Here is a 16,602-nt window from a genome sequence, read left to right as displayed (position 1 = left end):
TACATTTGAGCCAATACAACACAATATATATAAAAGGTTCCAGCATAAGTATGTGGCATCAAAATTTCACAAAAAATAATGTTTTATTTATTTTTATATGTCTTGTTTATATTCTTCGCAATGTCATGTCAGCCAGTGTTCATAATTTGTAACTACACAAAAGTCGAAAGTAAAACTTCTTTATTTTTATTAGAGATCTGCAACAAACCACATAATTTGTTGTTATCATTGTTTTATAACCATAAGCAAACAAAATCAGGACATTGATGCATTTCTTTCTATAAAATCCATCATTATGAAAGCATATTAGAGAAAAAACTATTAAAAAAAGATAGGCCCAAGTATCTACAAAACTGCAACCTCCGGTAATGCATTAGTTCACAGAGCATTCACTAACTGTTTTATCTGATCAGCACTTCATAAAGATGGGATATACAGTAGACAAGGATCTTGACAGGAACATCAGGAGATGGTACATTCATTATTGGGAAGAAGACACGCTAAGCCCCTGGATTTGTCTCCCAATCGGTTGTATCTGAAAAATAAAAATGTTTTGCACTGAGTAGAATAATGTGCAACAAAAGTGCTTAATACATTTAATTGTTCTGTAAAATATTTCACATCCTACTTAGACTTCTTTATATTTCTACCAAATACAACAACTCATGTGTTATTTATTCACAGACTGTACCTATCATTTTTGTTCCCTCCTTGGTCTCAGCTGGAACACCGATCCCATACTCATTTTCAGCGGTGACTCTGAAGAAGTAGATTCCTCCCTCTTCCAGGTCAGACAACTTGTGGAACAGTCGACGGCATTTGTCAGTGAGTCTTGTCCACCCTTTCCTGCTGATGTCCCGTATATCTATAAGGTAGTTATTGACAGGGGCTCCTCCCTCATTCTCAGGGATGTCCCAGGTAACAGTGGCAGAATTATTAGTCACGTCTTTAACTGCTACATTACTTGGCGGTCCAGGCGAGTCCAAAACTCTCACATTCAGCGTCAAAGAGGCAGATCCAGCAACGTTTTGTAGTCTGACTATGTATTTTCCGGAGTCATCGCGTGTTGCTCTTTCCATTGTGATAGAGCTGATTGAGCTGCTGGTGTTGATCATTCCTCTGATTCTCAGATCAATATCTGCTTTGTCCCATGTCACACTAGGAACAGGCTTGCCTGTGAAAGGCACAGTCAAAGTGAAGGTGCCTCCAAGTTTAACAATCAGGGGTTTCCTAATATCAGTGGCAACATCAAATCTGGGCTCCTCCTCTCTCTCCATGGCTACTTCAGGATCTGTTTCAGGACTGGGTTCGCTGATGCCAATCTTATTTATCGAACTGACATTAAAAACATATTCAGTCCCTGAAGTGAGCCCAGTTACTGTAAACTCTGTTGTATCTGTGTTATGAACACCAACAGTCCAGTCTCCTTCTCCTGATTTTCTGAATTCAACTTTATACCCTGTTACAGCTGATCCACCATCAAACAGCGGCTTGTTCCATGACAGAGTGATGGAGGTCCTGGATGAATCAATTATGTTGGGTTTCGTAGGAGGAGATGGAAGAAACGTTGGATCTTCTGCCATAGTTAGCGGGCATGGGAGACTGGGTTCACTTAGCCCAGCTACATTCTCAGCAAAGACTCTAAATTCATACTCGCATCCTTCATGCAGCCCGGGGGCTTTGACTCGTAGGTCATAGACAGGCTTCTTGTTAACACGCACCCAACGGACACCTTGCTTTTCCCTTTTCTCAATAATGTAACCACTGATGCGACTACCACCATCAGAGGTAGGTCTCTTCCAGCAGATAGTCATAACTTCACTGGTTGCACTTGTTACCTCAACATCAGTCGGAGCAGACGGGATAGTAAAGGGATCCATTGCCTTGATGGGCTCACTTTCCAAAATCTCACCTTCTCCATATTTGTTCACTGCTCTCACCCTAAATAGGTATTCATTTCCCTTGAGTAGCTTGGTTATTTTGCAGGTAGTTGCCATCAATTCACCATACATTAAGGTCCAGGCAACTCGGCTTGTTTCACACTTTTCAACCATATAGTGCATGATCTCAGCACCGCCAGTCTCTTGAGGGGGTCCCCACGACAGGGTGCATTTCTCTGCTGAGAGTGCAGACACTTCTAGAGGTCCAGCAGGTGGGCCGGGTCTGTCCAGGACCTTGCAGGTGATAGACCTAGATGTAGTACCACCCGTACTCTGTAGGGTCAGAATATACTGTCCGGAGTCTTTCCTAACACTTTCTCTGATAAGTAGAGAGGTATGCATCTTTGTTGCAGTTATCTCAACCCGTCCCTTGGTGCCAATATTTAGACCATTCTTCGACCAAAACACTGTAGGGTTGGGTCGGCCAGAGATGTCAGCATCTATTCTTAGGAGGTCTCCTGCTTTGAAAACCATCACCTGTCTACATTTGTCCTCCAGTATAATTTTGGGTGGCTCCACATCATGCTGTACTGTAACTGGACCTGTGGTTTCAGAGGGCGAACTAAAGAGATCAGCTGAATTCTTTGCAATCACACGAAAATCATACTCTTCACCCTCTGTGAGGCCAGTCACTTCCAAGAAGGTGTCCTGTAAGTTGGTGAAGTTGCATTTAAGCCAGCAATTTTCAGGCAGCTCTTTACGCTCAACAATATACCCAGTTATTTTTGCCCCACCATCATATTCTGGTTTTTCCCAGGACAGGGAAACTGTGCTGTTTGTTATAGTGGTAACTGTGAGGTTGTTTGGGGGATCACACTGGTCTCTTGCTGCTGCAGGCTCAGATGCCTTACTGCATGGTCCAACACCAGCCATGTTCTCAGCACAGACCCGGAACTCATATATCAGCCCTTCTTCAACACTTGTTACCTTGAACTGGTTATCACTCACTGGGTTGCGATTTAACTTTGTCCACAAGATACTGCTGTGATCCTTGCATTCAATATGATAACCAATTATAGGGCTGCCACCATCACTCTCTGGCTTGCTCCATGCAACCACCATGACAGACTTTGAGGCACTAACAACATGGAGATTGGTTGCTGGACTAGGGGGCTTAAAGGGATACTGGGCAACCACATGTTCAGACTCAACAAATTGGCTTTTACCATAACGATTCTCTGCAGCAATACGAAATTGATATTCAGCTCCCTGGTTCAGACGGGATATCTTGATTGAGGTTCTGGCAACCGTGGCTGACACAGTCTGCCATATTGTACTGCCTGTATCTCTTTTCTCAACAACATAATTACTGATCTGACACCCACCAGTATAATGTGGGGGCTGCCAAGACAAAGACATAAAGTCAGCACTCACTTCATCCAAACTGAGATCACTTGGTGGTCCAGGTCTTTCAAAAACATTAACAGAGATTTCAGCAGATGTAATTCCTGTCAAGTTGGTAAGGGTCACCTCATACATGCCAACGTCTATTTTGGTTGCGTCTTTTATAATGATCTGCGATGATGTGTCAGATGTGTGCACATTTACCCTGCTTGTCTCTTTCAGCAAGTTGCCATCCTTCTTCCATGTGACTGTTGGTGTTGGTACACCCTTGAATGGAACGTCTATCTTTAAGTCACTTCCTGCCTTCACACTAAATGTGTTGGACAGCAAATTAATAATGGGCCCAGCACTAGTGTCCTTTACTGTTACAGGTGCCATGAGGGACTTTGGTTCACTTTTTCCCTTGTCGTTCACAGCGCTTACTCTGAATAAATACTCCTTTTCTTTTGCCAGCCCATTAATAGTTGCTTCAAGTGATTTACTCTCTGAGCACATTGTCCATGCTTCTTCTCCCTTGGCCTGCATTTCTACAATATAACGTGTGATTTTGCTTCCTCCATCATGGTCAGGCTTCTCCCAAGAGAGTCTTGCACTATTAGAAGTAACACCACTGAGTGTGATTTTACCAGGAGGCAGAGGAGCCTCAGACACTTTAACAGCGTCAGTGGTTACTGCTGGCAGTCCAGTGCCAAACTCATTCACAGCCAGAACACGAAAATTGTAGAAACTTCCTTCTTGGAGATTGTCAATCCTGTATGAGTTTCTTACACAGTTGCTACATACGCTTGTGAAAGCCTTTCTAGCGTCTTCTCGCCTTTCTACGATATAGTGTGAAATCTTTGCTCCTCCGTCAATGAGAGGTGCCTCCCAGGAGATGGACACAGAGTCCCTCTTTATATCCTTGACCTCTACGTTTGTTGGTGCACTGGGGGAGTCCAATACTCTGACATTAACGAATGCTGATTTAAGGCCATTGCAGTTCTCAGCAGTCAACACATATTTGCCTGTGTCATTTCTATTGACATTCTCGATCACTAACTCTGTGTAGGAGCTTTTTACCTCAATTTGAGCGTGTTCACTGAGAGGGCCACCATCCTTTGACCATTTAACTTCAGGCTCTGGCCTGCCTCTGATGGTGACAAGGAGTCTTAATGTGGAACAGGCTCGAACACCGACAATCTTCCTCAAGGTTGCATCCAACTCGATCTCAGGTGCCTCCGGTTTTTCAGCAGCTACCACTGACTGAGGTAGATCCACATGCTCTCCAACACCAGCAACATTCATCGCACGTATACGAAAATTGTACTCTGCATTTTCTCTTAGTCTCTCCACTGTGTAGTTTGTGTCCTTTACACCTGTGCTCGGAGTACATGCAATCCACTCATCTTCTGATGCTTCTTTCATCTCAACTACAAAGCCACTGGTGGCTGCTCCACCATCATAGATAGGCCTTGACCAGGTCAGAGACACAGTACTGCAGGAATAGTCTATCACTTTTGGGTTGGTAGGGGGTCCAGGTGGGTAAGTTGCTTCACATACTTTAATGTACTCACTTTGCTCACTGGGTGCACCAACACCAGCAGCATTCTCTGCAAATACTCTAAACTGATAGTAATGTCCCTCAGCTAGCGCTGTGCATCGAAAACGCAACTCATTTAGTCGTCTCTTGTTGCATTTGGTCCATCTGACTCCCTCTTTGTCGCATTTCTCCAAGATGTAGCCCTCAATTTCTGAGCCTCCATCATTCTCAGGCCTTTCCCATGAGAGCACTATGGAGTCACCAGTCACAGTGCTGGCTGAAGGGGTAGAAGGTGCGCTGGGTGTTGTAAATGGATTTTGTGCAATGAAGGGTTCTGATTCCAGAAATTCACCAACACCGAACTTATTCACAGCAGCAATTCTTAATATATACTCTTTACCAGGCACCAGTTTTGTCACTTTGTAACTGACAGCTTCAACGTGATGCTCAACCCCTGTCCAAGTAACACGGTTGGTCTCCCTTTTTTCAATGATGTAGTGGGAAACAGTGGCACCACCATCATTTAAAGGGGGGTTCCAGTGAAGATTACACTTCTCTGCACTGACAACTTTCACCTTCAGTGGTCCGTCTGGAGGACCAGATCTATCCAGGACCTTGACAACAACGCGGTTAGATGTAGTTCCACCCATGTTTCTGAGGCTCAAGACAAACTGTCCCCCGTCCACTCGTGCACAATTCCTGACGGTCAAAGTTGTGTGAGTGAGGGTGTTTTTTACCTCCATTCTCTTTGTAGCTTTGTCAATTTCTTTTCCATCCTTGAGCCAACTTACTTCAGGGAGGGGCTTTCCAAAGTAATCAGCATCAATAACAAATGTCTCACTGGCCTGAACAACAGTAGTACTCTTGAACTTGGGATCCAAAAGCACTGTGGGTCCTTCAATAACATCCTGAGCGATGATGTTTACATTTTCTGAAGGTTTGCTCCAAACACCAGCACCATTCTTAGCAGTCACTCTAAACTCATAACTTTGACCTCCTGTCAGACCTGTGACTGTGAACTGATTCTCAATAACACTGGTGTAGTTTGCCTTCATCCATCTGCCATCTGGTAGCTCCCTCTTTTCAACAACATAGCCTGTAATTGCGCTTCCACCGTCAAACTTCGGTTTTTCCCACTGAAGTGTGATGTTCTCTCTTGTTATGACAACAGCTTCAGGTTTACCAGGTGGATCACACGGATCTCTTGCCACATAGCATTCAGATATTTTACTAGATGGGCTAAGTCCAGCAATATTTTCCGCAAAGACCCTAAATTCATACTCAATGCCTTCCTCCAGTCCATTTGTTTTGAAGCGAGCATCAGGCATAACAAGTTTGTTCAGCTTGGTCCATAAAATGCTGTTCTTCTCTTTGCGTTCAAGGTGATAGCCGATGAGTGGGCTGCCTCCATCTTTGGCTGGAGGCTCCCATTCAACTACCATGCTGTACTTTGCCACTGTGGACACAAAGGGGGTGGCAGGCTCAGTGGGCACACTAAAAGGATACTGTGCCATTACAATAGAAGAGGTGATTGCAGTGCTCTTTCCATATCTATTTTCTGCAAACACTCTGAATTGGTATTCATTTCCTGTCTTCAGTTTTGTTACTTTGATTGTGGTTCTTACTGTTGTTGCTGACACAGTCTGCCATTCTGTACTTAGAGTGTCACGTTTCTCTACTACATAGTTGTCTAGCTGACAACCTCCTGTGTACTCTGGTGGCTCCCAGGAGATGAAAATGTAGTCAGAACTGATCTCATCAATTCTCAAAGGCCCTGTAGGTGGATCTGGCTTTTCTAGAACAACCACAGTGATTTCTCCTGTACATTTTCCAGCACTGTTGTTTGCAATGATAGAGTATTGACCAAAGTGCTCCCTGGCAGCATGTCTGATATGAAGAACTGTTAATGATGATATATTCGTAACCTCTAGTCTTGATGTCTCCTTGACGGCCTGACCATCTCTTTTCCATTCAATTTTTGGTGCAGGGTGCCCAACCACTGGGATCTCTACCTTCAGATCTTGACCATTCTTGACAGTAAATGTGCTATATGTTATCTGGAGGTTTGGCTTAATGGCATTTTCCTTATCTGTGTCAGGGCCAGTCTGGACATCGGGATTGTTTTCTCCACTCTCGTCAGAAGTGGCCCCATGACCTGGTGTAAGAGGATAAAAGCGTGACATTATTACATTAATTGGGATTACTTTGCGGAGTCTGGCTGATTTGACAAAATGAATATTGTGCTTGATAAACCAAATACGTATTTCAATTAAATTAATTTGAATAAAAATGTTTATCAGATTAGTGAACACATGTTAAAGGATGGAAAACATTTCAGAACTTTGAAATGTGACGCGTTCAAAACATCGCGAGATATTAAGCCACAAAAACATATAAGTACGTGTTTGAACTAAGATTGTGTTGTTACGCTTTAAATTAGTCTCGTATTTGTTTCACAATATGGTTTATTGCATATATATCTATAATTGTGATTAATTTAAACATGATTAAATTGAAAATTGGGAGAAGAGAAGTATTAATAGTCACTATCTAGGGAATATGCGGTGTATTAATGGATTAATTACAGATTGGATTAATGCAGTACATACCTTGGACAATGACTGTTAGGGGTGACTGTGAATCATCTTGTGTGTGCCCTCCATCAGCATTTGGTGTCATATTTATATTTAGATTGGGAGCTTTATCTTCTGTGTTCTTTTCAACCTACAAAAGACAGTGGTACAAAACTGTCAGAGAAAATGAAATGAAAGACCAGCTAAAACAATCAGGACAAAAATAACAAACGAGCATTAGGCTATCATAGTGAGAGTGATGTTTTGGTAACAGAAACTGTTGATGGTGTTAAAAATAACTAGAAGCATGGCGGACCAGACTGCCATCTGTTCCTCTAAACAGATACAACTCTATTATTGTCCAACTCTTGAAGCTCTAAAAAGGTTAAAGCCATTTCAACGTAGAAAAGAAACCCCATAATCAATATTTCAAATAATTAATCAAAGTGTAATTTGTTAACTGCCCACAACTATTTTTGTAGCTGTCGATGTTTAAATAACTTTTGAGAAATCATAGCAGTTTTACATATAGGCTACTAAACAGGCATCAAACACAACTGTACCTACTTTGTTGTTGCTGTCTTCCATAGTTTTTCACAGCTAGTTCAGTAGGTAGTTTAGATGAGACGCACCGTCTGTGATGAGCCCCAAAACTCTGTGGTACACATTCACAACTCTGCCAATCACTGCCTGCTTTATCTCCTAAAGCATGCAGAGACAAAAATAACCGTGATGGCTCATTGGCCAGCTGCTCATTCTTTCAGAGTGAGTTGAGCCTCCACGGATCAACAAGGAAAAACTGGACAGTTGCTCAGCAGTAAAATATTGCTCACATTCTTTTTCAATACAATACGGCTTATCGTTGGGATATCCTCTGAACAGCTTTATGTGTGTGATTATTGGGGGTGGGGTGGGTTGTATGTGAGCACTTATTAGGGGGAACAAGATTATTTTGAAACAAATAGTTAGGAGGAATTTCATTTTATGCCCAATTAGTAGAGGCAAATATTGTACTTTGTACTTGGCTTTACCTCACATACATAACATTAGGCAAATATTTATATCTAAATGCATCAATAATAATATTCCAGTATATAATCGACTCCACTTCGAACGATAGAATTACTAACAAATAATTGCTAACAAAGCACTTATATACTAATAAAGGACTGGCTTATCTCAAATTGAGCACTTGAAATGTTTTAGCTCTATGAAACCTGATGTACTTATATGATTCTGTTTTCTTCAAGTTTGTATCTTGGTCGAATGCACTTATTGTAAGTCGCTTTGGATAAAAAGCGTCAGCTAAATGCAATGTAATAATGTGTTAACTCTGACAGCAAATTACTTTACCTTTGATGCTTTGATTACATTTTGTTGATGACAATTCTGTAAGTGAATGCAGGACTTTTCGTTTGAGTCTGCTTATTGTGACCACAAAAACATATTCAAATAATGTAGGCTAGCCTAAATTATTTGAATATTTGTTTCACTACTGGGTGAATTTTAGATTTATCATGTGCTTATATTTAGTATAGTTTTCGTGTAATACGCAGCGATCTGTTTTTGGAAATATGTATAGGATGTAACGTTTTTTTTTTTTGTCAAGTTGTCTAACTAATAACTGCTATCATTACCGTATTAAAATGTAAATGTAAAACATATTAAACTCAATTATTTATTCAACCTGATGTACACACGTATTAAAGGGGTAACAAAGATTTTCCAAATAAATACTTTTATAGAAACATTTATTGTGAAAAATTGAACCGGAAATTCACGAATAAACACCACAGAAGAAGAACACGTGCAGGTAAGGAAGCGAATACATTCATTCATATCATAGACACATGTAGGATTAAATGTCTTTGGACCCATTAGTATACAAATTATCACTCAAAGGTATATAAAAAAGCTTTAAACAGGTCGAACTGTAAAAAACCTACGATCCAGCGGACTTTCAGCAGCCAGGCCGGTCACAACCGAACCCTCGCTCCTCCACAGTGTGTCACTTAGGGACCATCTATATAGTATAGATGGTCCCTAAGGGGTCGGCAACAGGCGGACCGCGGTCTGGATCTGGACCCAGACGCCGACCTATACGGACCCGGACCTAAAGTCAATTCATTAATAGGGGAATTCAATTTTGACGGGGCGATTCTATTTTAACCGCTGCCGACAGGGGGCGAAAGAGACGAGTGAGCGATACAGGGAGAGAAACACAGAAGAAGAGATGAGAGAACGAGAAGCATGGATGTATAATAAGGAGAAAAGCGGTGAATATAGTGAGTTTAGAGAATAATTAGCGATACAGGGAGAGAAGCGGAGAGGAGAGTGAACAGGCATGTTAGTGATAGACAGGGAGAGACACATAATTACACATGGCGCTCTCCAAGAAGAGGAAAGTGGACAGAGCTTTTAACCCTGAGTGGACAGACTCATTCATGTTCATCCTGCCCACTGGGAGCACAGAACCAGTGTGTCTCATTTGTTCTGAGACCGTGGCGCTCATTAAAAGTGCCAAAACGCCACTATGAGACAAAACACAAAGTGTTTGACCAAACATTCCCTCTCGTCCGAACTGAGGTTACAACAAATAAGCAGTCTCAGAGCCCATTATGATCAGTCCACCAGGATCAAAATAAAACTAAATATCGTTCCAGGGCAGGCTAACCGAGGCTAACCAATGAGCACCTGCATGTGTGTATGAGAATGGCCCTGATACCATTTCAGCCCAGATTTAAACTTCTGGCAGGACAAGCTCAGGCTAAATTCTCGCACTGAATTATAAAAAAGTGAGTGAAGGACTGCAATTTAAGAGGGAAAGAAAGAGAAACTTTAAAACTGTTCAATTGTTATGATGTGTAAAGACTGATATTGTTCTATAATCGTCTGAAACAGTTAAGTCATGATGTGGAACGGTTAACAAAGAAAAAGGGAAACTCAAGCTGCTGCTACACTTTATTTTATTTATCTAAAATTAAGTACTTTTAAGATGCACATATTTTCAAAAGCTATTTTATTTATTTTCTCCTATTTTATTTTTAAATGCAGCCAGAGAGGAACATTACACATATCCACAGTATTTTACTGTATATCTGTATAGTTCAATGTTAATTGACAATAAATAGTTGGTTTTGAATTGTACTTTCTTTATTTGATTGGCAGTCAGTTGTTGATTACATGCAGACGTTGATGAAGCTCTATACAGGACTGTCTCAGAAAATTAGAATATTGTGATAAAGTTCTTTATTTTCTGTAATGCAATTTAAAAAAAACAAAAATGTCATACATTCTGGATTCATTACAAATCAACTGAAATATTGCAAGCCTTTTATTATTTTAATATTGCTGATTATGGCATACAGCTTAAGAAAACTCAAAAATCCTATCTCAAAAAATTAGAATAGTTCCTCAGACCAAGTAAAAAAAAAAGATTTATAAAAGCAAAACACAATCAAACATTTGAAAATGTCCATTAATGCACTCAGTACTTGGTTGGGAATCCTTTTGCACGGATTACTGCATCAATGCGGCGTGGCATGGAGGCAATCAGCCTGTGGCATTGCTGAGGTGTTATGGATGCCCAGGATGCTTCAATAGCGGCCTTTAGCTCATTAGCATTGTTGGGTCTGGTGTCTTTCAGCTTCTTCTTCACAATACCCCACATATTCTCTATGGGGTTCAGGTCAGGGGAATTTGCAGGCCAATCGAGGACAGTAATGCCATGGTCAGTACACCAGTTACTGGTGGTTTTGGCACTGTGGGCAGGTGCCAGATCATGCTGGAAAATGAATTCCTCATCTCCATAGAGCTTTTCAGCAGACGGAAGCATGTAGTGCTCTAAAATCTCTTGGTACACAGCTGCATTTACTCTGGGCTTGATGAAACACAGTGGACCAACACCAGCAGCTGACATGGCTCCCCAAACCATCGCTGACTGTGGGAACTTCACACTGGATTTCAAGCAACTTGGATTTTGCTCCTCTCCAGCCTTTCTCCAGACTCTGGCGCCTTGACTTCCAAATGAAATACAAAACTTGCTTTCGTCTGAAAAGAGGACTTTGGACCACTGTGCAACTGTCCAGTGCTTCTTTTCCTTAGCCCAAGTCAGACGCCTCTTCCGTTGTCTTGAGTTCAGAAGTGGCTTGACCATGGGAATACGGCTATTGTAGCCCATTTCCCGGACACGTCTGTGAACAGTGACTTTTGATACCTGGACTCCAGCTTCAGTCCACTGTCTTTGAAGCTCCCCCAAATTCTGGAAGCGACTCTTCTTCACAATGCTGTTAAGGCTGCGGTCATCTCTCTTGGTTGTGCAGCGTTTCCTGCCACATTTCCCCCTTCCAACAGACTTTTTGTGGATGTGCTTTGAAACTGCACTCTGTGAACAGCTTGCTCTTTGAGAAATTTCTTTTTGTGTCTTACCCTCCTGATGGAGGGTGTCAATGACGGTCCTCTGGACAGCAGTCAGATCAGCAGTCTTCCCCATACTTGTGATTTAGTTTACTGAACCAAGCTGAGTGTTTTTCAAGGCTCAGGAAACCCTTGCAGGTGTTTCGAGTTAATTAGACGATTCAAGTGATTCGTTGAACACCCTACTAGTATACTTTTTCATGATATTCTAATATTTAGAGATAGGATATTTGAGTTTTCTTAAGCTGTATGCCATAATCAGCAATATTAAAATAATAAAAGGCTTGCAATATTTCAGTTGATTTGTAATAAATCCAGAATGTATGACATTTTTGTTTTTTTAATTGCATTACAGAAAATAAAGAACTTTATCACAATATTCTAATTTTCTGAGACAGTCCTGTATATCACACTAATTCATAAAGCAAGTTAGACATTTTGATGTTCCGGACCTTTGCATGAGGAGATTTTCTCTAACTTGACCTTGTTGAATTTTAGTTGAATACGAGTTACACCAAACCAGTGTGCTATCCTCAATAATATAGCCAATTTGGCCATTGGCTATACGTGGAAATTATACTTGATGATTAATGTGTCATTGCAAACGTTTTGCTTACGTATGTGTTATGAATTGATTTAGCAAAAATAGATTGTTTCCAAATCCATACCATATAGTTTAACTACAATGCAGTATGATAGTGCTACTCTATGCAGAGTGATTGATAATCATAACTCGCTGCTATGATCACAAGCTGGCTATCACCTGGCTCTATGTCTGACTACAGCAGAATGATACATTAACATACCATAGTGAACCTTATTGTCAAATGTAACGCCTCTCTGCCTCACTATTCCCCTGCAGATCTAACCATGACGCTCCAGTTTGTGTATAACGGCCAGGACTTTGTCACAGAGGTCCAGCGGAGCAGTGGAAATGGACTTGCACCAGAGCCATCACATTTTGACCAAACCATCCAAGCCGGCTGGTCAGACAGGATGAACAGGGGGCTCTTCCGCTACCATCTGGATGACTTACAAACGCGTATCATGCCGGGCCCGCATGGCTATGTGGCCCAGCTGAATATTCAAAGAGGATTACAAAGAAGAAAGCCTGAGGAAATACTGAGCATTAAGCAGGAGTTCAATGCCAATCAGTTTAATTTTAACAAAATCGATCCAGAAGAAGTCATATTTGAGATGACAAAGGTTGTTGAGGGAAGAAAGGAAACGGGACAGTTGCATGAACGTTGGAGAGTGGTCGTGCTGGTCAATGTCAGCCCTTTGGAGTTTGGACATTGTCTCTTTGTTCAAGAACCTTCATGCTGTTTACCGCAGGTCCTGACAAGCTTCTCCATCCAGGTTGGTATTGAATCTGTGCTCCTGAGCTCCGATCCTGGCTTCCGTGTGGGGTTCAATAGTCTTGGAGCATTTGCCTCTGTCAATCATTTACACCTACATGGGTACTACCTGCACCATGAGCTCCAGATAGAATCTGTGCCTGTCAAGCCGCTAGTTCCTGAAAAGGGATTTTATCGCTTGTTGGACTCTCCTGCAGGCTTTTTGTTTTACACAGAATCAGAGTGTGTGGTGAAAGTTGCCAGAGCCATTTATCAGGTCACAGACTTTCTTGTGGAAAGTAATACTGCGCACAACCTGTTCTTGACTCGCGGGAGTCCGCCCTCTGATCAGATACAGGATGAAAAGGATCACTGCTCAAGAAAAGGTGTTCGCATCGCTGTATGGCCCAGAACATCGTGCTTCGGTGCAAAGGACGAGTCTGCCTTCAATGTTGCTCTCTGTGAGCTGGCAGGGCATTTACCATTCAAGAACAAGAAGGACTATGAGCTCTCTACTGAGAAAGATGTCAAGGATGTCATAGAGAGGTATCTTCTGCCTGAAGCAGAGTTTCACAAGTTAGAACAGCACCTCACTCGCCATCTGACGGATTTATAATGCATGAACATTAAATGATGAGCACATATTCCTCAAATGTCCTGACATGTCTTTAGGTTTTGTGGTGAAATGTTTCTTTGGAAACTATGCAAAATCTCCTTTCCTGCATTTGTCCCATGCACAAAAGACCTTCTTACACAATTATATTATCAGTAAGAGAATATTAAATTGAGTAATTGATGTGTTGTTTTAAAACTTCAAATAAAATTCAGAAAGCATTTTATCTTAAAATGTAAAATTCGTTTTTTAGTATTTATTGTTGGGTTTTGGCTTGTCAAAATAGAAAGACAGGTGCTGTTCATTAATTAAATAAAAGGAATATGGAGGTACATCTTTTTGAAGCATTGGCTGAGATATCAGTATAAATCAGTGGTCATTCAAGGAAAACACCAAGAATATAATGAGGTTGAGGATTGATGATACATATTCATTAAATAGTATTTTTTTAGGAAACAGTGTGATGCTTGAAGGATCTTCTATTGTAGCAGAGGGAAACAGTCAAGTGTGTTTATTCAACAGAAGAGTTATGAAAACTAAGTCACTGATGACGCTGACAAGTGTTTTTAATATTGAGCAAGAGTTATTTGACTGAAAGAGAGAAGCTTCTTTTATTTCTGGTTACACCTTAATATATTTATTTGTACAATATGTGTTCCTCTTTATTTGCAAATGTGCAATATCCGGAAACTTTATAACTTCAAGATATACAGTTCATGTTATTCTTACTTATTGCTGTTTGGTATGTGTGAAACCTTTAGGACTGCCACTTAATTGAATTGTGCTTTCTGCAATGACGGTAATGGAGTTTTATTCTCTTCTCAAATCTCAATTGTTACTGAGATAAGTAACAACCTCACTTTTCCTGCTATGACCAGGGAAGAGGACTGCTGCCTATAAACCAGGCCTGTTAAGACTGCATCACATTATTCACTGCATCTGCCTCATGGGAATTCAGTGGTAGCTCCTGTTGTGATGTGTTAGTGTAGTAGTCACCACCTTTCTTAACTATTTATAGTAACTTCCTGCTTCACACATTTTCAGTATGTCTCAGTAGCCCAAAGGTTAGATAAGTGAAGCTGTCATGGATTGTGATCACTTGGTTTACAGGATAACTATGAGCAGGGAAATAAAAGATTAAAAAAAGCCTTAGTCTGACATAGCTTAAACATGCTACACAGATGTATACAGCTTTATATGTTTAACCTACAGGCAACAGTTAACCACACATTTCTCCTTTATTCTAAAGAATATCAAAGTTACAAAAGCTGCTTCAAAAAGCCAGGAGTTTCAGGATCAAGAAGGATCAATGCTGCACTTCATCCCTGAAGAGAACATCATCTGCCAGGATAACAGCACCAAGGTAACAGTGCTAAACCGAGCAGTAAGATCAATGATCATGGATAAGTGCTCGTTCGTTTTAATGAGGTTATCCGTTGGTGAGCACACAACCACTGCATTGATCTATAGGTTTAGCTGCTGACACGCTCATTTTTTCCTCGTGAAGTAATTTTTACTGACATGAGGAACCAAACATATACCGTGACCAGGAAATCTGACCGAACATTTTGAACATAGCAAGCAACAAAAGCATAGCAAGCAACAAAAGCTGAAACTATTCAGGACTATCAATGTTTGTTTAGCAAAGAATAGATTATTATAACGTTGGTTGTGTCTTCACACTTATGAATTTATCATGCAAAAATAGGGAGAAATAGCTGTTATGTCAAAAAGGGTATAACATTTCCTAATATTAAAAGCCTATTTAAAACATTGTGGATATGTTTTCAGCAAATGTGCTATTATGTATGTCTTCGATTAGAAAACATGATTCTCTAACCATTTGTAATGGCCTTAATGACAGTGTTCAACACATTACCTGTGAAATAATTTATCTGTACAATTAACATTGCTTTTTCTATTGCTGGTTAAAGCCAGTTTTCTCTGTCATCACAGTTTCTCGAGGCCATAGGAGGAAAGCAAGCACATGACATTTAGGAGCTGCTGGGTTCTCCTAAATCCAGCGAACTTGACCTTTCTTACATAATAGCCAGGACCGGACAGGTAGGTTCGGATGATGTTTATTTACATTAGGGCGTCCTTGTGTGTACTTTCACCTTAGTACGTCACAATTTGACAAAGGGTGGCTGAGAAAGGGACAAAAGCATCAAACAGATTGGAAATGTTCAAAGCAACTACCTGCCTACCTTTTAGACGCACTTTACATGTTACAATTAAGAAAAACACAACACTAGATGCCTGGCAATGGCTCCTAGCAAAGAAATAGTCCAGCTCATAATCCCAATTTTTTTTTTTTACTCTTTAGCAAATATTAAACATACAAGATATAAAGTGTTTATTAAAGGTGGGGTATGTAATTTATTTCAGAAACACTTTTTGTATAAAAATTGAATTGAATTTGATTTTGAGCGCTAGAATTTGAAAATACATAAAAATAAATCTGCCACTTCCTTACAGAGGAAAACACAGGAAAGGGCACATGACCAATGAGGGCACGAGATAAGTTTGTGCACAGATGGAAGGCTGACAGGCAGGTAGGCCATCCAGTTCTCATTCATAACATTCGTTTCGATGTCTCACTATGGGATGTGCCTCCCATAGTGAGACATCTCACTCATGTTACTCTGAGAACCGGGGTTACGCTAGTATACCTATAGTTATTTTAGCCGGGCCGGCTAAAATGATTGGTCGTGCTTTTTACAGTACTATGGCTTCCAAAGATGATGTTTTTTTATGGATTTTTTGTCAAAGCACTTAAGATATTCATTGCTATCGGGATGTAAGAGCATTCCATGGAATATAACAAAAAGTGTATCTCGAGTCGGTTTCTCAAACTTAT

General features: G+C 40.7%; 2 protein-coding genes across 4 annotated transcripts; one reads left to right on the top strand and one right to left on the bottom strand.

Annotated features, from left to right (window-relative positions):
- Positions 1 to 163: 163 nt before the first annotated feature.
- LOC307040933 (titin-like) lies at positions 164 to 8,099 on the bottom strand. Of its 3 annotated transcripts, none has more exons than XM_079684158.1 (4): positions 7,944 to 8,099; positions 7,413 to 7,527; positions 692 to 6,958; positions 164 to 535 (listed from the first exon to the last, which is right to left on the bottom strand). In XM_079684158.1, the coding sequence occupies exons 1-4, from the start codon at positions 7,962 to 7,964 to the stop codon at positions 501 to 503; spliced, it is 6,438 nt and encodes a 2,145-aa protein (XP_079540284.1). In that variant the 5' UTR covers positions 7,965 to 8,099; the 3' UTR covers positions 164 to 500. The 3 variants fall into 3 exon arrangements, with proteins under 3 accessions (XP_079540284.1, XP_079540285.1, XP_079540286.1); XM_079684159.1 differs by having other exon boundaries at positions 7,413 to 7,550; positions 7,944 to 8,077; XM_079684160.1 differs by having other exon boundaries at positions 7,940 to 8,048.
- A 969-nt stretch (positions 8,100 to 9,068) lies between these two features.
- gdpgp1 (GDP-D-glucose phosphorylase 1) lies at positions 9,069 to 13,983 on the top strand. Its single transcript, XM_079685790.1, has 2 exons — positions 9,069 to 9,189; positions 12,655 to 13,983. Exon 2 carries the CDS (start codon positions 12,663 to 12,665, stop codon positions 13,743 to 13,745), a length of 1,083 nt encoding a protein of 360 aa, XP_079541916.1. The 5' UTR covers positions 9,069 to 9,189; positions 12,655 to 12,662; the 3' UTR covers positions 13,746 to 13,983.
- Positions 13,984 to 16,602: the final 2,619 nt, after the last annotated feature.

The sequence above is a fragment of the Notothenia rossii genome (assembly GCF_949606895.1).
Source record: "Notothenia rossii genome assembly, chromosome: 5".
NCBI classification, from domain to species: Eukaryota; Metazoa; Chordata; class Actinopteri; order Perciformes; family Nototheniidae; genus Notothenia; species Notothenia rossii.
This window is presented reverse-complemented; position numbering and strand designations above follow the sequence as displayed.